At 38.6% G+C, this 23245-nt stretch overlaps 1 protein-coding gene and 1 non-coding gene across 4 annotated transcripts in view; one reads left to right on the top strand and one right to left on the bottom strand.

Annotated features, from left to right (window-relative positions):
- HECW2 (HECT, C2 and WW domain containing E3 ubiquitin protein ligase 2) overlaps nucleotides 1–23245 on the top strand; it is a 363970-nt gene that overhangs the window by 280876 nt on the left and 59849 nt on the right. For all 3 annotated transcript variants that reach the window (XM_047720962.1, XM_047720963.1, XM_047720964.1), the window contains 3 exons: nucleotides 7373–7507; nucleotides 10786–10888; nucleotides 14414–14510. In XM_047720962.1, the coding sequence (XP_047576918.1) occupies nucleotides 7373–7507; nucleotides 10786–10888; nucleotides 14414–14510 (335 nt within the window). The remainder of the gene's footprint in view (nucleotides 1–7372; nucleotides 7508–10785; nucleotides 10889–14413; nucleotides 14511–23245) is intronic.
- Nucleotides 7837–7939, bottom strand: LOC125096689 (small nucleolar RNA U13). Its single transcript, XR_007126346.1, has one exon. It is a non-coding gene; the product is annotated as a small nucleolar RNA U13 (small nucleolar RNA).

Genomic DNA, 23245 nt, shown 5'->3' with positions numbered 1-23245 from the left:
AATGTCCATCTTTGTTTTTTATTACAATTTTTGTTTTGAAGTCTGTTTTGTTTAATGTAAATATAGCTTCTTCAGCTTTCTTTTGGTTTGTTTGTATCTTTTTTCATCCCTTCACTTTCAGTCTGTGTGTGCCCTTATATCTAAGGTGAGTCCTTTGTCGATAACATATAGATAGGTCTTGTGTTTTTATCCATTCAGTCATTCTGTGTCTTCTGATTAGAGAATTTAGTCCATTTACATTTAAAGTAATTATTGGTAGATAATGTTATTGCCATTTTGTTTATTTTCTGGCTTTTTTTAGTTCCTTTCTGTTCCTACCATTTTCTTCTTTCTTCTATGTGCTTTAAATGTTTTCTATAGTATAATGCTCAGATTCCTCTCTCATGATCTTTTGCATATCTACTATAGGTTTTTACTTTGTGGTTACAATAAGGCTCATATATAACAGCCTTTTTCCTTTCAGCATTATAAATATGTCATATCACTTCCTATTGACCTGCAAGTTTTCTCCTCAAAAATCTGCTGATTGTCTTATGGGGGTTCCCTTTTGTGTAACATGTTGCTTTTCTCTTGCTACTTCTAAGGTTCTCCTCTTTAAATTTTGACATATAAATTATAATGTGTCTTCGTGTGGGTCTTTTGGATTTCTCTCGTTTGGCATTCTCTGTACTTCCTGGGTCAGGATGTCTGCTTTCTTCCCTGGGTTAGGGAAATTTTCAGCCATTATTTCTTCAAATGGGTTTTCAGCCCCTTTCTTTTTCTTTTCTCCTTCTGGTGTCCCCTAAAATGCAAATCTTATTTTGTTTGATGTTGTCCCAAAGGTCTTTTAAGCTATCTTCACTTGTAAGCATTTTGTTTTCTTTTTGCTGCTCCATTTGAGTGAGTCCCACTACCGAAGACCCTATCAGTGTCTTCTGAATCACTGATTCTTCTGCCTCATCTAGTCTGCTGTTGAACCCCTCTAATGTATTATGAGTTATTGTATTCAGCTATTGTTCAGTTATTGTATTCTTCAGCTCTGTGACTGCTCTTTGGCATTTTCTTATTTTCTGTCTCTTTGTTGAAGTTTTCTCGATGTTCATCCATTTTCCTAGGTTCGGTGAGCATCTTTTGACCGTACTTTGAACTCTTTGTCAGGTAAATTACTTATCTCCATTTCTTTAATGTGTTTTTCTGGAATTTTATCTCGTTCTTTCTGTTTCTTCATTTTGCTTGACTCTCTGTTTCCATGTGTTAGGCAAAAGAGTGTCTCTCCCAGTCTTAAAGGGGTGTCCCTGTGTGGGCAATTAACCTTATTATTTAAACTTGCCCTAGTTCTTGATTGTGTTTCAAGTTGCCTCTCTGTTAGTTTCGACTCCATGGGGTCCAGAAATGCAATCTCCCCTGGTCACCAGAGCCAAGTACTCAGTGGCTACCCCCTTTGTGGGCTGCCCACACCCACTGGCTTTGGAGAGCTGTGGGGGAAGCTGGAAAGGAAACAGGCCTGCAAAAAAAGCAGTGAGGGGGTTTGGGTACTCACCTGCTGCCTCTGGCCTGTAGCAGTAGCAGTGTGAGGGAATAAGGCAGGGTGAGGGTGGAGGGTTGGCCCTAACAAGTCAAAGTGAGAGTGCAAAAATGGCATCCATGAGTACCTCCTTTCCTAGAGAAAGTCCCAACAGGCTTTTGCCCTCTGACAGATGCTCTGAGATTAATAAATGAATTTCTTCACATATGATCTAGGCTCTTTCCAAACTGCTGTTTTTGTGCTGGATCCCAGGGCAAGTGAGCCTGCACACAAGCCCTTTAAGAGCATAATCTCTGTTCTGTGGTTCCTCTGGATATGTCTTGTTGGTTTTCCAAGCCAGATGTTTTGGGAGCTTGTCTCTCCAGTGCAGGTTCCAAGGGCTGGGGTACCTGATGTCAGGCAAAAACACCTCATCAAGGAGTTCCATTGTGAACCCCCACTCAGTGGTTGCTACACTGGGGGTGGAATTCTTTGTTGTGGAGTAGCTGTTCAGATAGTTCTCAAGTTCTTTTCAGAAGGAATTGTTTCATATGTAGCTGAAGATTTGTTGTGTCTATGGGAGGAAGTGAGTTCAGGGTCTTCCTGTGCCACCATCTTGAACTGCCTGCTTTTTCCATAGCTCTTTGGAAGAAGATAGAAGATCTGATCTTCTTTGTGTAGCATAGTTACAAGTGCTTGTTTTATTTTATTTACATGGTCTTTTAATATGGATTCCTGATTTGGCAGAATGTTAACTGGAAACAATTTCAAACTTCTGTGACTTAGATTTGTTGAGCCTGAGGTTGGTATTTCTTCTCAAATACTGATGGCTTTTTCTTTTCTTAAAATAATAGAAGCTTAAAAAAAAAAAAAGAATTGTGTAAAGAGAGAAGCATATTTTGTTTGGCCTCACTAAAATACCACTTGGCTCCAACCAGCCCATATTTCCTGACTTGACCATGCCCTGAAGCAATGAAAGGGAAGAAGTTTTTCAAATGAGATTTGAGTTTGTGTATTTGCATTCCTTTCAGTTTTTGACTGTGTTGTTAGTCTTAGTTGGTCCAGCACTGTGAAGCTTGAGTCGGTTTCCTTAATAAGCTTAACAGGAGGGAATCTATGTTGGTCAAAATTTGCTTTGCTATGGCTAATCTGAAAAAGACCCATTTTTTGATACAATTGATTTTTTTTTTCCTATAGTCTACATTCTCAACATGCTGTTTACCCACACAGAATATACTAATATGTGTTAAGTGCTTCCATAAATAAAGGCAGGTTATTTAAGATGGTGACATTAAAAAATGACCCACATTAAAAAAAAAAAGTACTAGGTCAACTGCATTACTGGCTTGAACTACTTAGGATATCCTGTGGGAAAGTGATCCACTTTTCTGACATAATTGGTTTGTGTGTCACAAATAGAAATGGCAAACCTAAATTTTGCACAGTAATTTTTCTATGCTTTTCTCTCTACTTTAAAGTAGGATACATTTTTCACAACTCAACTGTGACCTGAGTGGTCCCTTTTATGGGGATAAAGCAAAGTACCAAGGAAACCTGTTCATGGTCACACAGTGGGTGGGGCAAAGGCAAAATGCATGCCAAGTAATTGTTTCTTTACACTACATTCTGTTAGTGCTCTAGTGATAGGATTTTGATAGAGGTCTTAATCAAGACCTTTCTCCCAAAGTACTTGGCAGACTTAAAAAATATGTATCAACAATATGCACATTCTATTTGATTCTGAAATTGAACCCCTTGTGGGATACAAATAGCACCTATTCCCCACCCATAGCCATGCCTGCATCTGGCCAGCAATGCTAACTGTGGAGAGTATTAAAGTTTGCTGTCTGGCATTAGTCGCAGCCTTTTCGGTGGTGAAACGGTGATAAGGCCCAGCACTGTGAGTGGCTCTTATTGCCAGCCTAATTCAATAAATACTTAAATGCTTTCTAAAATCACCTACAATGTAAGGTATGAGGGGAGTGGGAAGAACATGAAAAGGAAAAGATAGGGAGCAGAAAGCAGAATGGAAACAAAAAGATATATGAGAAGGAGACCGAGGGGAAAGAGGTACTACTCATTGGGCTTTAGAGTCAGATAGATAAGTTCAAATCCCAGCTTTATTCGTTCCCAACTATACATCTCACTTAAATCAGAACTGTTACCCACCTATATTGAAGGTGAACAACAATGAGATGTCATTATTTACCAAATAATGAAAATCTTTATTTATAATGGTGGTTGCTGGTTTATGTGTTCTTCTAGGCTTTGAATTTTAGAAAGGCCATGTTTCTTCTACATCCCAGAGACTTCAGTGTATCAGTTAGGATTTGTTCTGGCTGCCTTGTGACAGACCCATACAAAGTTTAATATACAAGATTTTATTCACTCACATAAAGGAATCAGAGGTAGACAGTCTGGGGCTTTTAAGGTGTAAGAGCCTTGGCCTCTTCTGATTTTTGCTCAGCTTTCTTTCATCCTTATGGTTCTGCATAGCTGCTGGAGCTCCATGAATTTCCTCTTTATCTCAGGGAGCAGAAAGTATGAAGGACAGGAGAGGGCTTGACCTTGTAAAAATCTCCTTGTAAGGAGGTTTTCCAGAAGTATCATGTGACACTCTGTTTACAACTCATTGACCATAACTTAGTCTGGGCCACATACACTTATGAAGAGCTCAAGAAATCTAGTTTCCCTAGTTCTCCATTTTTTTGAGCCTTGTGTATGAAATGTAGCAAGAAGCATTGTGATCCTGGGAAAAACGTCTTAGACGTTAGAACTTATTATTAGTTCTAATAATAGTTACATTTAAGAGGTCACAGGTACTATGTTAAAAAAGTTTATAAGAACTATCTCATTTAATCTTCCTTTGATGTTGGTGTTATTATCCCCATTTCACAGAAAAGAAATTGTGGTTTAAAAGAGCTAAGTAGTTTGCTCAAGGTTATGTCACTGGTAAGTGGTGGAGCTAGCTCTCAGAACCAGCCTTGTCTTTTTTTGGATCCCAACCATATAACCACTACTTTGCCTCCCACTTCTCAAGTTTGGTTTTTTTTTTTTAAGATTTTTATTTATTTGACAGAGAGAGATCACAAGTAGGCAGAGAGGCAGGCAGAGAGAGAGGAGGAAGCAAGCTCCCCGCTGAGCAGAGAGCCTGATGCGGGGCTCGATCCCAGGACCCTGAGATCATGACCTGAGCCAAAGGCAGAGGCTTTAACCCACTGAGCCACCCAGGCGCCCCCCACTTCTCAAGTTTTAACTTGGTAATTAATTCATGTCTACAGTGGGGTATTTTAAAAACTTCTATCCTATCTGTGGTTTACCTAACACACACACACACACACACACACACACACACACACCCCTCATTTATTTTTTAAAGAGCTTTAAGTATTTCTATGCTTATGTAAAAGAACGTGACTTTTATTATTTGATTAGTTTGTTGTGAGTAGCCTCTGTACTTTAGACAAGATATTAGAATTTGAAAGTTTCATTATTTACTAAGGCCCCATCTTTCCCCCAGATGTACTCCCAAAAGCTATCGGGGATAACAGGGTGGGTAAGAAAGAGTCCTTTCCCTCAAGGCATTTGCAGTATCATTTTTTCAAGAATTGGTTTTAGACAAGCCTCTTAACATCAAATTATGCTATGACACTGCATGTAAATCACAGCTGACCTAGATGTACACACCCATTTGTCCTTATAATTACAAGTGCATCATTGTTACTTCTAAATGGTTACCTATCCCTTCAAAACATTCCTAAGAAATTAGGTAGAGTAAATAGGCAATTCTATTTTAGTACTCTTTGTATTTTTCCCTTAAAAAACATAGCTTATATTATTGTTTTAGTAATAAAAACTTAATCTTAATTTCATAAAGATGTATGGCTGATTTTGATATCTATTACTTTGAAATGCCCATTTGTAAAAATAAATTAATTTCTATTGCATGACATTTTGAATAGTATGGCAGAAATGATGTATAAAGTGTATTAGAAGTCCAAATCAAACGGGAACTAGTGTCACATTTGGGACCAGAATCTACCAATTTAGGCCTATATAGAGTTTAACATTGGTATTTTCTGTTTTTTAGAGTTTCTTTCTTTCTTTCTTTCTTTTTTTTTTTTTTTATAAGCTCAGAGAAGATAGATGTTCCACCTGACATATTAGGAAAAAGGGAGCATTACCCAGGGATGTGAGGCTGATGGCATCATGTCCTACAAAATTTCCATTTAATTCAGTCTTTGTATCTGGAAATCAGATATTGAAAGAAGGGACTAGCCAGCATACAGTACTATATGCTGGCTAAGAGAACATAATAATAACAAAATAATAATAAATTAAATTAAACAAATAGGAGGGAAGGAAGGATGGACGGATTGGCAAGGATTCTCAATCAGTATATTTCTCTGCTTTGTTTTCTAGTGCATCTACTGCTTAAAGGTATTATCTTACAAAAATTTTTTTTTTTTTTTACTATTTGGGAGCTTACCTACAAATTGTTTTGCCTGTTTCCTGAGAATGTATATACAGAAATACTTTGTTTCATAATGGAAAGGTGATTTTTTTAATAGACATAAATATACCATCTAAACCTGGGATTTGTCTAGGTGTTTTCCTTCCTAGTCTTTAAGGTACTGTGTTACCTGAGCTTCATTAGTTTGAGAAGTCAGTTCTTTTTTGCTTAGGTTATTGGCATATATCATGTGCCCTGACACTTGACTAATAGGTAATGTGTCTCGCCACTCTGCTAATAGTCTCTTTTATCTTGATGACCTAATAAACTTTATCTGATCATGGAAAACTCACATTTTCTAATTGTCCTTGAGATAATGGGCTTCCTTATTCCCTAGAGCGAATTTCACTTTGAAGACTTATACCCTTTGTCTCCTAAAGATAACAATAAATACCAGGTGTAGAGCTTCAAAATTAAACAAACAAAAAGAATTTTAAAAGGCTTTTCTGCATTATATATAGTCCTTATCGCAGGGAAGGAAACGGTTTATGCTCATTCATGACTTCACATCATCCGGGGATTCTGCAGTAAACACCATAGATATGATTCCTCCCTCTTTTCACAGTATGGTGGGGGAGGGAGGGATGTTTTTGTGAATGAGGAAGACGTGTTTTTATAAGAAATCTACAGCTCAGAGAACTTTTTGGCTTGCCCAAAGTCATCGTAGGTGATAGAATTTGTATGGAATGTGTAAGCAACGATTAAACTGGAAAGGCAAATGGGAAGGAGATTTTAAGATCTTGGAAAACTGCCAAAGGGTCAGAATGGGTTTTTTTTTTTTTTGTTTTGTTTTTGTTTTTTTTTGTTTTGAGATAGTGAGTATCCAGCAGAAGCTTTGGATTGGAGCAGTGATGCAATCAAAGCATTTAGAGAGAACATTAGGTACGGAGGTACCGGTTAAGTGAATAAAGTTGTAGAGATGTGGAACAACTGAAGACAATTATTACCTAACATGTGCAAGAGAAAGCCCTGAAATAATAGGAGGGTCATCAGGCTGCGATGGGACAGATGGAGGAGACACTACTCTGGGAAGGTGTCTGGGGGCTGACCCTGTAGGAGACCTCAACGACACTGAAGTGTCAGCTGATGAAAACTTGGTAATAAGCATCCACAGCAGTAAGAGCTTGAATAGCACCAGTTAAGAGAAACCCAACCATCCTTTCATATGGCTCCTTTCTAAGATCCTATCTTTAATGACTGTCTCTTTGAGTATTTCCTAAAACCTGGAATAATGCTCCCCAGAGATTAAAATTATGAGAAAATGGAGCTAAGATCATTACTCGAAAGTCGGTCTTTTCCGGAACGTGTGCAGTGATAGGTGAGTGAAGACAAGTGCAGGACACGAATTGACACTGACTGAGGGGATTATTTCCTAGGCGTTTTTTGTCGACCACAACTCCCGCACCACCACTTTTATCGACCCCCGGCTCCCGCTGCAGAGCAGTAGACCGACGAGCGCGCTGGTCCACCGACAGCACCTGACAAGGCAACGCAGCCACAGCGCAGGCGAGGTGAGTCCCGCCCCCCGCCTGGGGAAGCGCTTCGTGGAGGCCACGCCATGCGGTCGTGGTGGAAATGGGCCGGCTTTTTAGTATTGCCTTGTCTTGTTTCCCTAGTTTGCTTTAGAGATTATCATTTGGAGACTGGAAAGTGTTCACAGGGTTTCTCTGGAAATATGCAGAGCCTCATTTACAAATTAGGAGGAAAGATGGAAGAATGTGGGGAATATTTTTACATTCAGAAGATGGTGAGAGAAAATTCTCAATGTTACAAAATGTTCCAGAGAGGATGATGGTAAACCTTTTTGCATACCTAAGGGTAGCTTCGTAGGACAAAAATACGTCAGACGGGTAGTGTACCGAATCATAACAAAGTTTGAGGGAGGCTCGTGTCCCACAAGGGTGTGAACCCCCAGTTGTCATGACTATGAACTGCAGAAGGCCCAAGATGTAACGTTTAGTGGGCTGAATTTCAATTACATGCAGGGAGATTTTTTAACTGAGGGTTGCTGGGTTGAATGAAAATCTTCAGCCAATGCTATGGGGTTGTGGTGTCCTCACTAATTCTTTAAAGTCACCATATACCTGAGGGTTGATTCATGAACTCTAAGTGCCCAGAGAAAATGAGCAGAATTAGGAATTACGAACAGCCCTACCTCACTCTAACTTTGCTGGCATGCAGTGACTGTGGTAACCACATGGGGGCTCTCGAATAGCCTAACCAAAGAAAAGAAAAGAAAAACGAAATAATTACTTCCTGTTTTCTTTTTTCTTTGGTAGCTTAAATAAAAGGAATGTTCTAAGTCAACTTTTTTTTTCTCTTTAATACTGACTTTATGCCTTGAATGTTTATCATTGCTTGGTATACATTTTGCTCAAGCAAAAAAAATTAAGATTCTTTTCCAACATGCCTTTTCCATGTCTATGTGCATGTTATATTTTCAGTATTATACTGTAGGTCAGATATTTTTGTAGCCTCTCGTAAGAAAAATTATGAATGTGTTAAAGAACTGGATTTGATTCATCAAAATTCTACTCTTGGAATTTCCCCTCATGACTTACACGCTTGTATGTTTGCTGACTTTAAGTGCAGACGTAGAAGAGGATACTTGAGAGCCTCATATAAAAGTGATATATGAGTCTATTGCAGGATGAGGTATGCACAGAAATATTTGTGTTTTATGAGTAGTTAATAAATCTTTACTTCGCTGCCATGGAAACCGTTAGTGGTGAACTGGACGATACGGACAGCGTTCATCTTAAAAGCAGAACAGACCTCTCACCTTTGGACCTTGTGTGTGATAAGTACCATCATCAGGGCCCTGCCTGGCTTTATCACAAGGCCAGTGCACTTTAATCACTTGCCCTATCTTGACTTCACAGTCTGGAGCTGGCTGCTGGGTCGAGTTGGGACTCTGCGTAAGATTAACAGCTACCCTTTTTTTTCTTTCAATTCCTTTGCTTCCGCCCTCTAGTTATTTTCATAGTCTAGTAATAGCCTCTTGTGGTAGAGGGATCCTCAAGTACCCATTCGTATTCAAGTGAGGATAGCTCTTCGTGTTGAAGGAGACCGAGCCACAGAACAGAGGTAACCCCGTAAAGACTCAGCAGTCAGCCGCAGCCCGGTCAGACCATTGACGGGAATGTGCTTTGTGGCGTAGCCTGCGGTGCTCCCCACGCTTATCTGGCCTTGTCCTCTGTCGGCCGGTCTGGTTCGAGGAAGTGAGGTGTTGAAGAGAAGACGTTTGTCTGTTCTGGGAAATAATGATGCATAACCACATACTGACAGGAGGGAAAGAATATGTTCATGTATTAAAATGGTAAGTTCTGTGGCTGACAAGGTGTCGTTAAGGATCGAGTCTCCTCTGAGAGTAACTGAGTTTATTCTTCAAAGCCAATAATTCAAGAGAAGCAGAGCGAGAAACTTCTAGTCACACATGGGAGTCTGTCTACTGTCTTATCCCCATTTAGCAAATATCACAGGCGGTGGAAGTGTTGATTTATCTTCCACCCGACAGTCATTCTTACCAAACACTGGCAGGGTAGCGACAGAGTGGCTGGCGTGAAGGACACAAATAACACATGTTCCTTGTTCTTCCTAAGGAGCAAATATGTGAAACTAACTGTAATACAAATGAATAAAAACATGAACGAAGACACTTTATGAAATGGTAATAATGGCAGCTGCTTCTCTGATGTGTATCAGGTGCTGTGGGAGCTCAGAGCAGGTGCGTTTCAAGTCAGCTGGAAGAGAAGGGAAGGGTTCACCGAGGAGGGGCTGTTCGAACTACACTGTGAAGAGTGAGGGAGAGTATTCTTGAGGGACAAGCAAGCAGCATGGAGTGGGAACGGTATTTTTAGTTTTGGGGCCTTCAGAAAAACCCTCACCAAACACCTCACAGATACAATGTGATAAAATGGTGGTGAATTTTGAATGAGTGGGAGTAGAAGCTCTATTTGAAAAGTACCAATTTTTAAATCCACTATGTTATTTCGCCCTTTTCCCCCTCTTACTGTCTGATGCGTCCTTTCTGCTGTTGTCTGAAAAGTCTGTACTATGGGGACGGCAGTGCTAAAATGGAAGCTAAAGCAATGCCAGAGTTTGCTGAGAAGACTGTGCAAGGGCATTTTTGCTGATCGAGTTGTATGTACGGGTTTCTAAATCTGTAATAGGTACAATAAATAATTCAGGTTGGGGCAACCCTGTTTAGCTCTCTCACACCTGCTGCGATTAGCTCCCTGGTGTGGGAGGTTCAAACCAGAAAGAGCTGTTGTACCGGGTGCTCTAATAGGCATGTGAGATCGCTTCTGAGGAGCTCACACACCACCTCAGTACCCCACACGGAGCCAGCGTGGCCTCCTCTGTGCAGGGAATTCCCGGACCTGCCTTGGCCAGAAGAAGGAATAACCGGGTCCTGGTGCTTCCGAGGTTCCCTCTCCGATGTATTGTTGCAGGTTTGGGTTCTGTCAAAGCAGAGGTTATTCCTGGTGAACAAGTCTGCTCTTGAGCTTCTACGACCCCAGTGATTATACACGTATGAACTACGTCTGTACCACCTGGTAGTCACTGCCCCAGCCCCTCTCAAGGACACAGACATCCCGACCCGTCCCCCCAGTTCAGCACTAAAGCAGAGCTTTTGGGAGCCCTGTGTTGGCTCCTCAGGTGGCGTCGTTTCTGGTCAGTTGACACTTAATGCTCGTTGTCAGGTATTTTGAACAACTAGGCTCGGTGTGCTGATTTAAACCATCTGGGTCTTGGTGAAGACCATAAATGATGCTTCTCTTTGCAGGTAGGAGAAGATTCTCGACATACAGGACCACCAGTTCTTCCCAGGCCATCGAGTACGTTCAATACAGTCAGTAGGCCGCAGTACCAGGACATGGTTCCAGTGGGTACGTCATCGCTTTCTAGAAATCTTTATCTTTGGCTTTTCATATCACTGTGAATCATGTGGCCTGTCGGCTGCCCCTTTGCCCTGTACTGAGAACTGTTTCGTTATCCCTAAGAAACTGAATCGCAAAGCACTCATGTCATATAAGATCCTGTGGGATGAGATTTTTTATATTACTCTACCTTTTCTTTGTAGAGCTATTAGATAGCTGAGCTTAAAGAAAGATAAGCTATTAAGGCAAATATATTATGTGGTCATTTCAAATTAGCAATGGACAAGCATATACTTAGAATATATCTGATGCTTGGGACTGAACTTAAATAGTGTGTGAACCTAGAATAGCCTCACAATAAGAAAGCAATGATGACACATTCTTAAGGTTTTGGTAGAGAGCTAGATATCTGTAGCAAATATAAGGCAGGAAGAGACTCCAAAATTGTAAAATAAAAATAAATGAATTGGGGCAAATAGACCTAAAGAACAACTTGAGTTATTAGTCACATGATAAGGTTGAAGTAGATCAGTTTCACACATGGAGCTCTCAGGCAGGTGGAATAGACAGATGGCAGGAGGCTGTGTGGGCTCCCTGCTTCATCTTCAATTCAAGTAGCTGTCCATTGGTCTGTTTTTACCTTAAAATTTTCACTTCTTGGGGCGCCTGGGTGGCTCAGTGGGTTAAGCCGCTGCCTTCGGCTCAGGTCATGATCCCAGAGTCCTGGGATCGAGTCCCGCATCGGGCTCGCTGCTCAGCGGGAAGCCTGCTTCCCTTCCTCTCTCTCTGCCTGCCTCTCTGCCTACTTGTGATCTCTCTCTGTCAAATAAATAAATAAAATCTTTAAAAAAAATTTTTTTTTTCACTTCTTTAAGGAAAACTTTAACATGAAATATAAAGTAATGCCCATGGCATTACTTAACTAGTTTGGCAAACACTGGACAAGAAGAAATCTTGGATCTAAGTCCAATAGCCTGTTTTATTATGCCATTTACTAGTAGGATATTAAATACTGCACAGAGAATTTTAAAACCTTTTAAAATAGTTGCTCAAAAAGTTATCTAGTCTCTGATGATGGATGGAATGTAAAAACCCACTGACAAAATTTTAGTTATAAAGCGTTTTCTAAAAAAAGTTTTTTAAGTGTTTTCATTATTTATATATGAAATGTACTGTTAGATACACTTCAAGCTTGCAGGGAGATTCTATGAACAGATAGTATTTTTTAAATTTTATTCACATTTAACTAAAATATGTATACATAGGCAGCATGATGTAGCTGAAATTTGAACTGGAAAATGTTTAGAGCGTTATATTTCTTTTGTTTGATCATTTGTTAGTTTAAGTAAGGCATATTCCTTGACATATTTATGAACAGAAGAGTGTTGCCCGAACTAGGATCACTGATGTTTGAGAATCCAGACATTTAGTTCTGTGGCTTAAATACATCTATATTTCTGATTAAGAAACAGATATGATCAAGATGAATAATCTTAAGGAAACAAATTATTTTTCTTGATAAAAATTTAATTGTTAGAGCTCTTAATGAATTGTAATGAACTGTTTTTAAATTTCTGTGGACATTAGCTAGACTTGACAAAGACACAATTTTCTTTCAATGTTATCTATGTAGTTGATAATGCCAGTTGTGCTGTAGCTGTTGCTATAGTTGGTTTGGTAAATACCTACATGTGGCTTAATGGCATTTATTTCCACATAAAATTAATGAATGGTTTGTCCTCTACATTTTGGTAGAGGACAAAAACCATTTCATTATTTTTTATTGAAGGGTAATATTCTATTAAATATAGAATTATATGCAGAATCACATCTCTATCCATCTATTGATGGACATTTATGTTGCTTCCCTATCTTGGCTATTGTAAATAATGCTGCAATGAACAGAGGGGTGTGTACATTTTTTAAAATGTTTTTTGTTTTCTTTGGGTAAATATCTAGTAGTAGAATTACTAGAGTATGTGATATATCTATTTTTAATTTTTGAGGATCCCCCATACTGTTTTTCATAATGGCTGCACCAATTTACATTCTCACCAAGAGTAAAGAAGGGTTCCTTTTTCTCCACATCTTTGCCAACACTTGTTATTTCTTGTCTTTTTGACACTAGCCATTCTAACAGGTGTGAGGTGATGTCTCACTGTGGTTTTGATTTGGATTTCTCTGATGATTAGTGATGTTGAGCATCTTTTTAAGTGTCTGTTGGCTATCTTTATGTCTTTCTTAGAAAAATATCTATTCAGGTCATCTGCCCATTTTTCAATGGGATTATTTTATTTTTGTTGTTGAGATGAATGAGTTCTTTATATATTTTAGACATTAATCTCTTATTGGATATACGATTTGCAAATATGTTCTGCTCAGTATACTGTCTTTTCATTTTGTTGATGTTCTCTTTGCTGTGCAAAAGCTTTTTAGTTTGATGTAGCCCCAATAGTTTGTTTTTGCATTTGTTTTCCTTCCTGAGGACACATATCAGAAAAATGTGGCTAAGACCAATGTCCAGAAAATTAGTGTCCATGTTTTCTTTTAGGAGTTTTATAGTTTTAGGTTTTACATTTAGGTCTTTAATCCATTTTTAGTTTACTTTTGTATATAGTGTAAGAAAGTGGGCCAGTTTCATTCTTTTTCAGGTAGCTGCCCAGTTTTCCTAGCACCATTCATTGAAGAGACCATTTTTTCTCTATTGTACATTCTTGCCTCCTTTATTGTAGATTAAGTAACCATGTAAACATGGCTATGTTTCTGGGCTTTCTGTCCTGTTGATCCGTATGTCTATTTTTGTGCCTATACTGCACTGTTTTAACTACATAGCTTTGTGATTTAGTTTGAAGTCTGGGATTGTGATATCTCTAGCTTTGTTGTTCTTTCTCTAGATTGCTTTGGCTATTATGGGTGTTTTGTGGTTCTATACAAATTTTAAGATTGTTCTAGTTCTGTAAAAAATGTTGGTGTTTTGATAGGCATTTTGTTGAATCTGTAGAGTTCTGTGTTGAGTATGTACATATAAAAGCGTTAAGACTACCAATCCATGAGCATGGTATACCTTTCCATTCATTTGTGTCATCTTCAATTTCTTTTATCCATGTTTTCAGTTTTCAGAGCACTACTGTATTTGGGCAACTCTTATTCTGCCTCTTTACCTCTCTGGATGGCTGATACTTTATCAGAAGATACTTTTCCATTTCTAACAGTTGCTTAGAGGCTTTTGGTAAACAGTAGCTAAAAACTAGCAATATCTAGAATCTTGTTAGTGATCTCATCCTACAATTTGATAATAAATATGATTTATTGGATAAGTTTAATTAGTGCTTAAGCCACACCTACTAGATCTAAGTCCAATAGTCATATAACAAATAGACACAAATTGGAATTTAAGCATCTATAGTGCCCCAAACTATGACTTTTAGTACAAGGAACATTAACCCAAAAATACCAGACTTTTAGGTTTGGATTTATGTGCGTAAACCTAATAGATTTTTTAAAGTATTGTTATAATTTCTGATTTTTTTCCAGCTTACAATGACAAGATTGTTGCTTTTCTGCGCCAACCCAACATCTTTGAAATTCTACAGGAGCGTCAGCCTGATCTTACCAGGAATCATTCACTCAGGTAACTGCAGTATTGGTATTTGGTTCAAGTTCCATAAGCCCCAGCTATTAAATCTTCAGTAACACTGATAATCATCTTGGAAATTTACTTTTTCTTTCTGGCAGTCTGAACAAAGGCATCTTGTGTGCCAGGACTTTGTCATCATCAACCAGGTCATTGTAGTCCTGGCTTTTGTCTATTAAGTATGAAGATTGAATAAGATTGACTAAAGAACCTAGAACCACTCTCTTTAAAGAAGAAATATGAAAAAAAAAAAAAAAGAAAGAAATCATAGCCAAGAATATATCCTTGATGTGCGGATTATAATGAAAATAATAAGGCACTAACGTTTTTGAATGTAGCTCGAGTGAACAAAAGTAAAAGAGTTTACTGAATTGAGACTTACAAAATCCTAGGCTCGGGGTTCACATTTTTTCATAATAAAAACACAGTGGAACCCAAAGAGGGAATCTGATCCTCTTCACCACCCAGTGTTCCCCTGCTTGAATCCTCTCTTCTAAACAGTTCTTCAATGCATCACCTAAATCCAGTTTTACTTTCTTGAATACATGCTCTTCTTGTTCCTTGGCGAGTTTTTCTATTGTGCATTTGGCAAAGAAGGTCTTTCCTTTAAAACTCAATGCAGGTTATCCCTCCTTGAAGCCTCTCAGCTGCATTGTACACTCTTGCTCTCAAGATCTAGCCTAATATTTCTCAACCAAAGTTTGTAGGCATCAGTGGAGAGGGAAAAAGATGTGAGTTTCTGCTGAAAATTTGACAAAACTCAAAGCTCATTTGGTTCATATGCCACCTTTACTGGTAGAGATGTTTGTCCAGTGGTGCCCATCTTGGCCCACAACAGTGATTCTCCAATATTACTCTACTTAGTTGTATGAAAAGTTACACTGGGATCACCTGGGGAGCTTTGTAAAGTTTGTAAAATGTCAGGTCTTCTCTCCCCCCAACTATTCTCCCTTCTCTGAATTTATACCCACTATTCTCCTACACCCTGTTCAGTTGTTTAATTCAGGAGGTCTGGGGGAAAACTCAAGCATTTGATATCTTAAAACCTCTCCACCTAATTCCAGTGACACATCCAGGTATAATTTCTATTCTAGACACTAACTGATAATTAATTATGTGGTGTATCACAGTGTTGTTTATACTATTTTGGTTATACGGCTTTTGTGCTATAATTTGACTTTTCAAGTCCTTAATGTTTACTTCCCAACTAGATTATAAGTTCCTTAGAAATATGGATCTTATTCAACTCATGATGTCTCCTCCTTACTGCTTTTAAATACCAAGAATAGTAGTTTGCATACAGTCTACACATAGATATAAATAGAGATGTTTTTGTCGATTTGAAAATAAATTACCAATTCTTCTTATTATGTTCTTAGGCTCTCATATCTTTTATTTTGTTGAGGTACAGTTGATACACGACATTATGTTAGTTTCAGGCATATAACACAATGATTCAATATTTGTATGTATTGTGAAATGATCATCACAGTACGTCTAGTTAAGATCCATCACCACACACTGTTACAGGATTTTTTTTTTTTCTTATGATGAGAACTTTTAGGATCTTTCTTAGCAAATTCCAAATATGCAGTACAGTATTATTAACTACAGTTGCCATGCTATGTATTACATTCCCCATGACTTATTTTATAGCTGGAAGTTTGTACGTTATGAACCCCTCTCCCCATTTTGCCCACTCCCCATCTCCTGTCAGTCTCTCATAGCTTTAAAATTATCATTACCTTCTAAAGTTTCTAAAGGCTAAGGTTACATGTAATTTCAAGTATGACTACAAACACTGGCTACACAAAAATCCGTTTTACATTAGTTAACATCTAACCCAAGTCTCAGTGCTTTTCTCAACCTTACAAGTGTGTTGTTTTCAATCACAAGAAAATTATAAAAATTGTTTTTTGCATACTTGTATATTACGGCATCCGCTCAGTAATCCATGGTCCACTGGCGAGTCTCATGTAAGAAGTTTCAGTTAGTAATGTTGCAGACATAAACTCCTCAGTTGTCACTGAGAGATCTTAGAGATTCTAGAGCGCAAAACAAAACAGAGCAAAAACAAATCTCTCCTCTTTTGCTAACCACAAAATAAGGAGAACTCTGTTTTTTTTCTTTCCCACCAGTTCTAGCCCCAACACACATGCACACGCACACGCACACGTAGTCAGTATCTGTTCCTGTCAAGGTACCCCACCCCCCACAGAGAAAAAAAAAAACCAAGAAAGAGGAAATTCAAGAAGGTTTCTACTTTTGCTCTACACCCCACATTATTATTTACAGCAATTTCACGTATCTTTAAATTTCCACCATCGGAGATATTGGGTGATTTATTCTTCCTGAACAAGGCATCCAACAGTATCATTATTCTTCAGTGATTTGACACAATCTTAAGAGATTCTACCAGAGGGGAAAACTGCAGGCCGCAGTGGGTAGCTTTCAGTTTTGTTTTTCCTTTTGCTTTTCAGAGTCTTTTTAAATTTATTTATATATATTTTAATAAACATATAATGTATTTTTAGCCCCAGGGGTACAGGTCTGTGAATCGCCAGGTTTACACACTTCGCAGCACTCACCACAGCACACCCCCCGCCAATGTCCATAACCCCACCACCCTCTCCCGACCCTCCACCCCCAGCAACCCTCAATTTGTTCTGCGAGATTAAGAGTCTCTTACGGTTTGTCTCCCTCTGCTTTTCAGAGTCTTAAAAGTCTCTAGCCTCCCAAAGATTGGTAAGGATTTTTATCTTTTAGTGACATCTGGGGTCTTCAGCTGAACACATTCTTTTAACGTAGATCTCACTTGGTAATCTATTGGTAAGAAATTATTTGATAAGTTTTGGAATAAGTTTCTTATTCCACCTTATTTATAACTCTCTGCTTATCCTTTCTAAAACCATTTACAGAATTTGACCATGAAAAGCATATGCTGTCATGACAAGTACAGAAAGAAACAGGAACATAAATCAATGAGATAATGCTGTTCCTCTACAAATGTAGAGTGTGTGTCACAGCGCACTTCTATTTTCTGAAAAGTTTTCGGTAGTTGAGCATTTTGCTTTCTTACAACATCATAATGGGGAAGTTTGTGTGTCTAAGAGAACACTCTGTTTTGTATGGTTAAAAACTGCATCGTAAGAGGCATTCCCACCAAGGCAGGGTGGGGAGCCCGCTGGGGCTCTTTAATCTCGTATTTCAGTGATATCTTTGATAAAAGATTGATGCGTAGAATAGAGCCACTGAGTAATTGTGTGTCAAAGGTGACTGTGTGATATTCGTATCCTGAGCCAAGGGTCCTCAACAGCAGCGTCACTCTGCGTGCATTCTTTCTCACCGGTGGCACAGTCACTTCAGAGAAAATCCCTTCTTTTTTCTCTCCATATAATGAGGAAAAGTGTTAGCCTTTGGGAGAGTCACAGGGGTGCATCTATTTATGTTGTGTTTTTAAACCTGTCTAACTCGTGGCTCCTTCTAAACCCGAGGAAAGCCGGCGGTGTATTTAGTTCCTACGCATAAGTCGTTTCCTCTTCCTTGAGACTCCTCTTGTGTTTCTTTTACCGTAGAATGGCTTCGGTTCTCTGCAATGGGATATGGCTTTAGCTTTCACCACTGTATTTAAATCACCGCTCCCTCTAACTGTCATGTAAATGTGATACTACAAAGTTGTCCTCTCCTTTTTCTTTTTTTTTTTTAAATCTCAGAAGAGATTTCTTTCCTCGGCTGGAAAAATCAACATCCAAGAGTCGGTACTACCTCCTTCAAGCAGGTACTGTCACCCCGTGGGTGACTGTGTCCTACTATTGGCTCTCACTGGAAAGCAGTTATCATACTAAGAAGCTTTTTGTATGTGTGGCATTAAAATTAAAGCCAAAATAAAATGTTCTATTATTTCATTCAAAGACAAATATATTCATTAAGAAAAGAACCCTTTAACAATATTTTGTTGGTGAATATAATGAGCACAAATTCAATAGAATTTTTGGTGTTGGTATTTGTACAACACGATATTATGTGCAAAGATCTACATGTCATAAAACTGAATTAAGAGTTGAGAATAATCCCTCTTATGTGATTATTAGGTCTAGCCAGCAAACCTGCTCCCTACTAGTCCATCTTTCCCCAGGCATCAGTGAGACGTATTTTGGGGTCCAGGTTGATTCCATTTCTATTTATCCATGAGAATCCACAGCAGATCTGTATTTCCAAACCAAATGGGAAATTGAAAGGAAAGTTGGTCTTTGTACAGCGTGGCCCTGGCCTTCAGCTCAGACCATGCTTGTGACTGCGGCAGAGCATGAATGGTCAACTGAGTAATGAATACGAATCTTCCTGTTTTAGCCTTACACCAGTAGAGAAGTCATGGGATTTCTGTAAAATTGCCCTCGGGAAGTTTTTTAAAACATATGTATTTTTGAAGGTGTTACTGAACCAAGTCTACAGGAACCATGTGTGTGCACAGTCCGCGATCCGGAGAGTTTTGTGGTTTCGAGGCTTTATTGCTTCTGATTGTTTCTGATCATGTGTCCTTCTTTAACTTCACCAAAAATGTAGGTTGGTTTCAATGAGAGTATTTCTGTGGGAGTTCCGGCCCTGAGACTATGTTCATTGTCCTCAAATGCTCTTCTGCTAGAGTTGATCTTCTGGGGTAATTCTGTGCACTTGAGGAAGTGGTTACAAAGATCTAAATATTATGGGTGTCTGAGATACAGCGAGAGCCAGAGACTTTTTCCTGAGGTTGTCACGATACAGTTTAACTTGTTACTGCCGCAGTTGTGAGTTTTCTTATTAAAAGATTGCCACTTTAACCTGTCCTCGTACTCCCCTCACGGGGGTCTGTTTTACCAAATGATCTGCTATCAGCTTTCTGATTCTTTTTCTCTGCCACAACAAAAAGATGGTAGCTTATTCCGGAGGCTGAGTGGAGGCAGGGAAAGTGGTGAGGAGCGAACTCTTACTTTAGCATTTACTAATCTTGTGCCCTCGTATGTTTTACTGGGCATTCCTAATGCCGTATCTACAGCACAAAGCTAGGTACTTGGGGAACATAAAACTGAAGGAGGAAGGGCTTTTGCTCTCAAGAAATTCATGTTTACAAAGGAGTTATGTTGTAACTGAGTGGCCCAGTGAGAAAGCCCAATGGAGGAAGTGCTGGAATGTTTTCTAAAGGTCTCAGAGAAAGAAACATACCCATGCAGAGAGGGTCAAGTGATAAAGGGTTATTTGAATGTCATCTAAATCCTCATTATAAACCACTAAAATTGAATAGAATTTCTGCATTAAGGTGAATGCAATAAAGTTAAAATTAGAGGACTGCCACTGATTCCTTCTAACTCTATAAATACATAAAGTAAACTTGAACAAATATAGTAACGTAACTTTCAAATGTCTCTTTAATCAGAGTCCTATGATTCTTTCATGATATTTCTCAAGCTTGTTATGTTTATTTCAGACACTGAGTGGACTCATGGAAAATTATTAGGAGCCAAAGCTTACTTTCCATTCTAAAAAGAAAAGAAATATTGCAGATCTATAATGTTGACTTTAATCACTTTTAATGAAACAAGTGTGCACAGATACAAAATATGCATAAACTTCTTACAGCTTTTATGAACTGTAAAGCCAAAAGACATATAAATTAAGGGAAAACTTTAAAAAATAACATTTCATTGAATGATACTAATGCGAGATTTTGTTTTTCAGAAGCCAAATCACCAATACGGAGACCATTGTCAGTAGAAAGATACACTTGTACTTTTTGTTTCACTTGTGTTTGACTTGTATCTGATTTTGATTTTCTATCTAATGGTTCATCAGGTACATCTGTGGCAATGTGCGGTCATCATTTTTCTTAACAAATAGCTTATTTTTATCTATTAATTTACTCCTAATTTTATTTTATCTACTAATTCATTGTTTCATATAATACCCCAAATGCAATACTGAAGAAAAAATATATTATTAAATGTACCCTGTGATGATTCTACTCCTCCTTTTCTATTTGTAAGTTATCATAAAACTTTTGTTCTTAGAATAAATCATAACATCGTTGGTGTTTAGTTAGCATAAATGCATAATTTACTTTTTAAGTCCATTTATTTTATTTTCTCTTTAGCTTGTGGCAATATATATACATAACCTTGCCTCACTTCATCATTGTCATTATGCAAATCAGTACTGCAAAAGAAAAGTTTTGTCTTTTTAATTGGTAAGAGAATTGTGCGTGTGGGGTAGACAGGGACTGCTGTTATCAAACTTAACATCAAGGCCTTGCCAACATCAGATCCTGCTCACCAACACTTTGAAAGTTTCTCTCTGATCACTTGGCACCAACGTCTTATAAATGCAAACATGGGAACTGAAGTCAGATGGCATCAGTCATTAATATTATTCAGATTATCTAACGTATGCCTGCCTCAGTATTAGCAGTTTTGATTGTCAGTGTGAAAACACAGAATTTTTAAATTCCCCGAGAACTTGAGAGTATGTCTGTAGATTTCTAGTAGACAGGAACACGTCTGACAAATGCTGGTCTATGGACTATTAGGCAAATACCTAGTAACCAAGAAGTAGTTCCTGTTTGGTTTTGCTTTTCTTAGAAAAGATTGGCAACATTTCTGAGGATATCTGGTGATGTTCTCTTCCTCCGCCTTGATCTGCTCTCGACAGTCAGTAAACCAATGCCCTCTGTTTTTATGTGAAAGGACTTTGTGGAATAGGAGTGGGTATAAGACCTAAACAGAATTCAGTTAAACAAATGGAACGGCTTGAATATTCTCATGTAGTACTGGAATTGACCTTCTCCTTTCCACTGCACCTTGAACTCTTTGAGAGAGGATCTAGGTCTTCTACCCCATTGTACTCCCAGTGTGTGATACCATGCCCGGCACATAGCAGACACTGAGAAAATGCTTGCTGAAAGAATGAATGAATGTTGGCATAAAAAGTTCTTAGTGGTATAGTATGTGTCAGGTGACATGCTCCAGTGTCTTATTCCTGAAAGTATATGACCCTTAGCTCACCAGTGCAATAAATTAGCTGGCCTGTAGAAGACTAGCCTCCACTTGCCTCTGGTATGTTCTGGCCTGAAGAATCAGAACAATTCCTTTCACTGCCTAATATAGTTAATATCTGGACAGTGATAAAAAGTTCCCCCGTTGGCATATTTCCTCTGGTGTCTTTCCCTGTCCTCAACCTGTCATTCTTGTGAGTCAGGAAGCTGTCCTCTTTTCCTGACTCCCAGAAAGCATACAGGCCACAGTCCAGAGTACAATCTCTCTTATGTCGCTCACCTCACTCCGTCTAGCTCCAGTTAGAGAAGTGGAGGAGAGTGCGTGCCCTGTTTGTCGTCTTGTCTGTTCTGTTTGCCTGACTCATTTTCATGATAGGCTACGGAGATAAACTGTGTAGTTGTTGGAGATAGCTTTTGATTCTTCAAGATCAAAGCATGTTATTACTGACCCTTACAAGAAGATTTCTTTGGTCAAGTTTTTGTTCATTTTTTTCTCCATGATAACTTTTCTCTAATTTAGCTTTTTTCAACCAACTTTCATATCTTGTACCAAAAAAAATCGTTCACCAGATAATGCTTCCTGGTTTCCGTCATGTGCTTCAGACATGTGATTGTAACACTTGAGGGAAAATGTTCCGCTTGGTTCCAGTCTTCAGACTGAAACAACTAAGCAGAAAGGCTGGCTTTTCCCTTCTGAGCAATTTCTTTACATATGGGTCTGACATTCATTTCTTAGGTGTGCGTATGTGAAACTCCTGGCAGTGAAGGTCGGAAAGGAAAATTTGGTAATACCAGAGATTAGAAGCTTCATATGCTAATGTATTGTTTAAAATGGATCTAGCCAGAAGCAGGCAAACTCTTTATCACTCCTTATAAGCTGTGTGGCTGAAAGCAAAGCCGTTGACTTTTCTGTACATTATGCAGTTTTTCCGTCTCAGCAGTTAAACCTTGTCTTAACCTCATTGTTCTTCAAGCTTGTAAAATTAAGAGATTTGGAATTTGGAAATATAAAATACAGTAGAACTTTATGAAATATCAAACAGAAAAACGATAATCTAGAAAGAGGAACTAAATCTAAATAAATACTTTTATCAATGATTAATATTTATTTCATAGTGTACAAAAAATCAGACTATACTGTCATTAGCACTTGAGTTAATTGATTGGCTGTGTTTACTCCTATGTTCCTATCAATGAAATGCTTTAGTACCGTAGTTTATGTTCTTTTTTTTTTTTATACAGGGGATTATTCTTTTTTTTTTTTTCAGCGTAACAGTATTCCTTGTTTTTGCACCACACCCAGTGCTCCATGCAATCCGTGGCCTCTCCAATACCCACCACCTGGCTCCCCCAACCTCCCACCCCCCGCCGCTTCAAACCCCTCAGATTGTTTCTCAGAGTCCATAGTCTCTCATGGTTCACCTCCCCTTCCAATTTCCCTCAACTCCCTTCTCCTCTCCATCTCCCCTTGTCCTCCATGCTACTTGTTATGCTCCACAAATAAGTGAAACCATATGATAATTGACTCTCTCTGCTTGACTTATTTCACTCAGCATAATCTCTTCCAGTCCCATCCATGTTGATACAAAAGTTGGGTCTTCATCCTTTCTGATGGAGGCATAATACTCCATAGTGTATATGGACCACATCTTCCTTATCCATTCGTCCGTTGAAGGGCATCTTGGTTCTTTCCACAGTTTGACGACCGTGG

This window comes from Lutra lutra, chromosome 3 (assembly GCF_902655055.1).
Source record: "Lutra lutra chromosome 3, mLutLut1.2, whole genome shotgun sequence".
NCBI classification, from domain to species: domain Eukaryota; kingdom Metazoa; phylum Chordata; class Mammalia; order Carnivora; family Mustelidae; genus Lutra; species Lutra lutra.
Note: the sequence above shows the minus strand (reverse complement) of the source record. Positions and strands in the feature narration are given on the sequence as shown.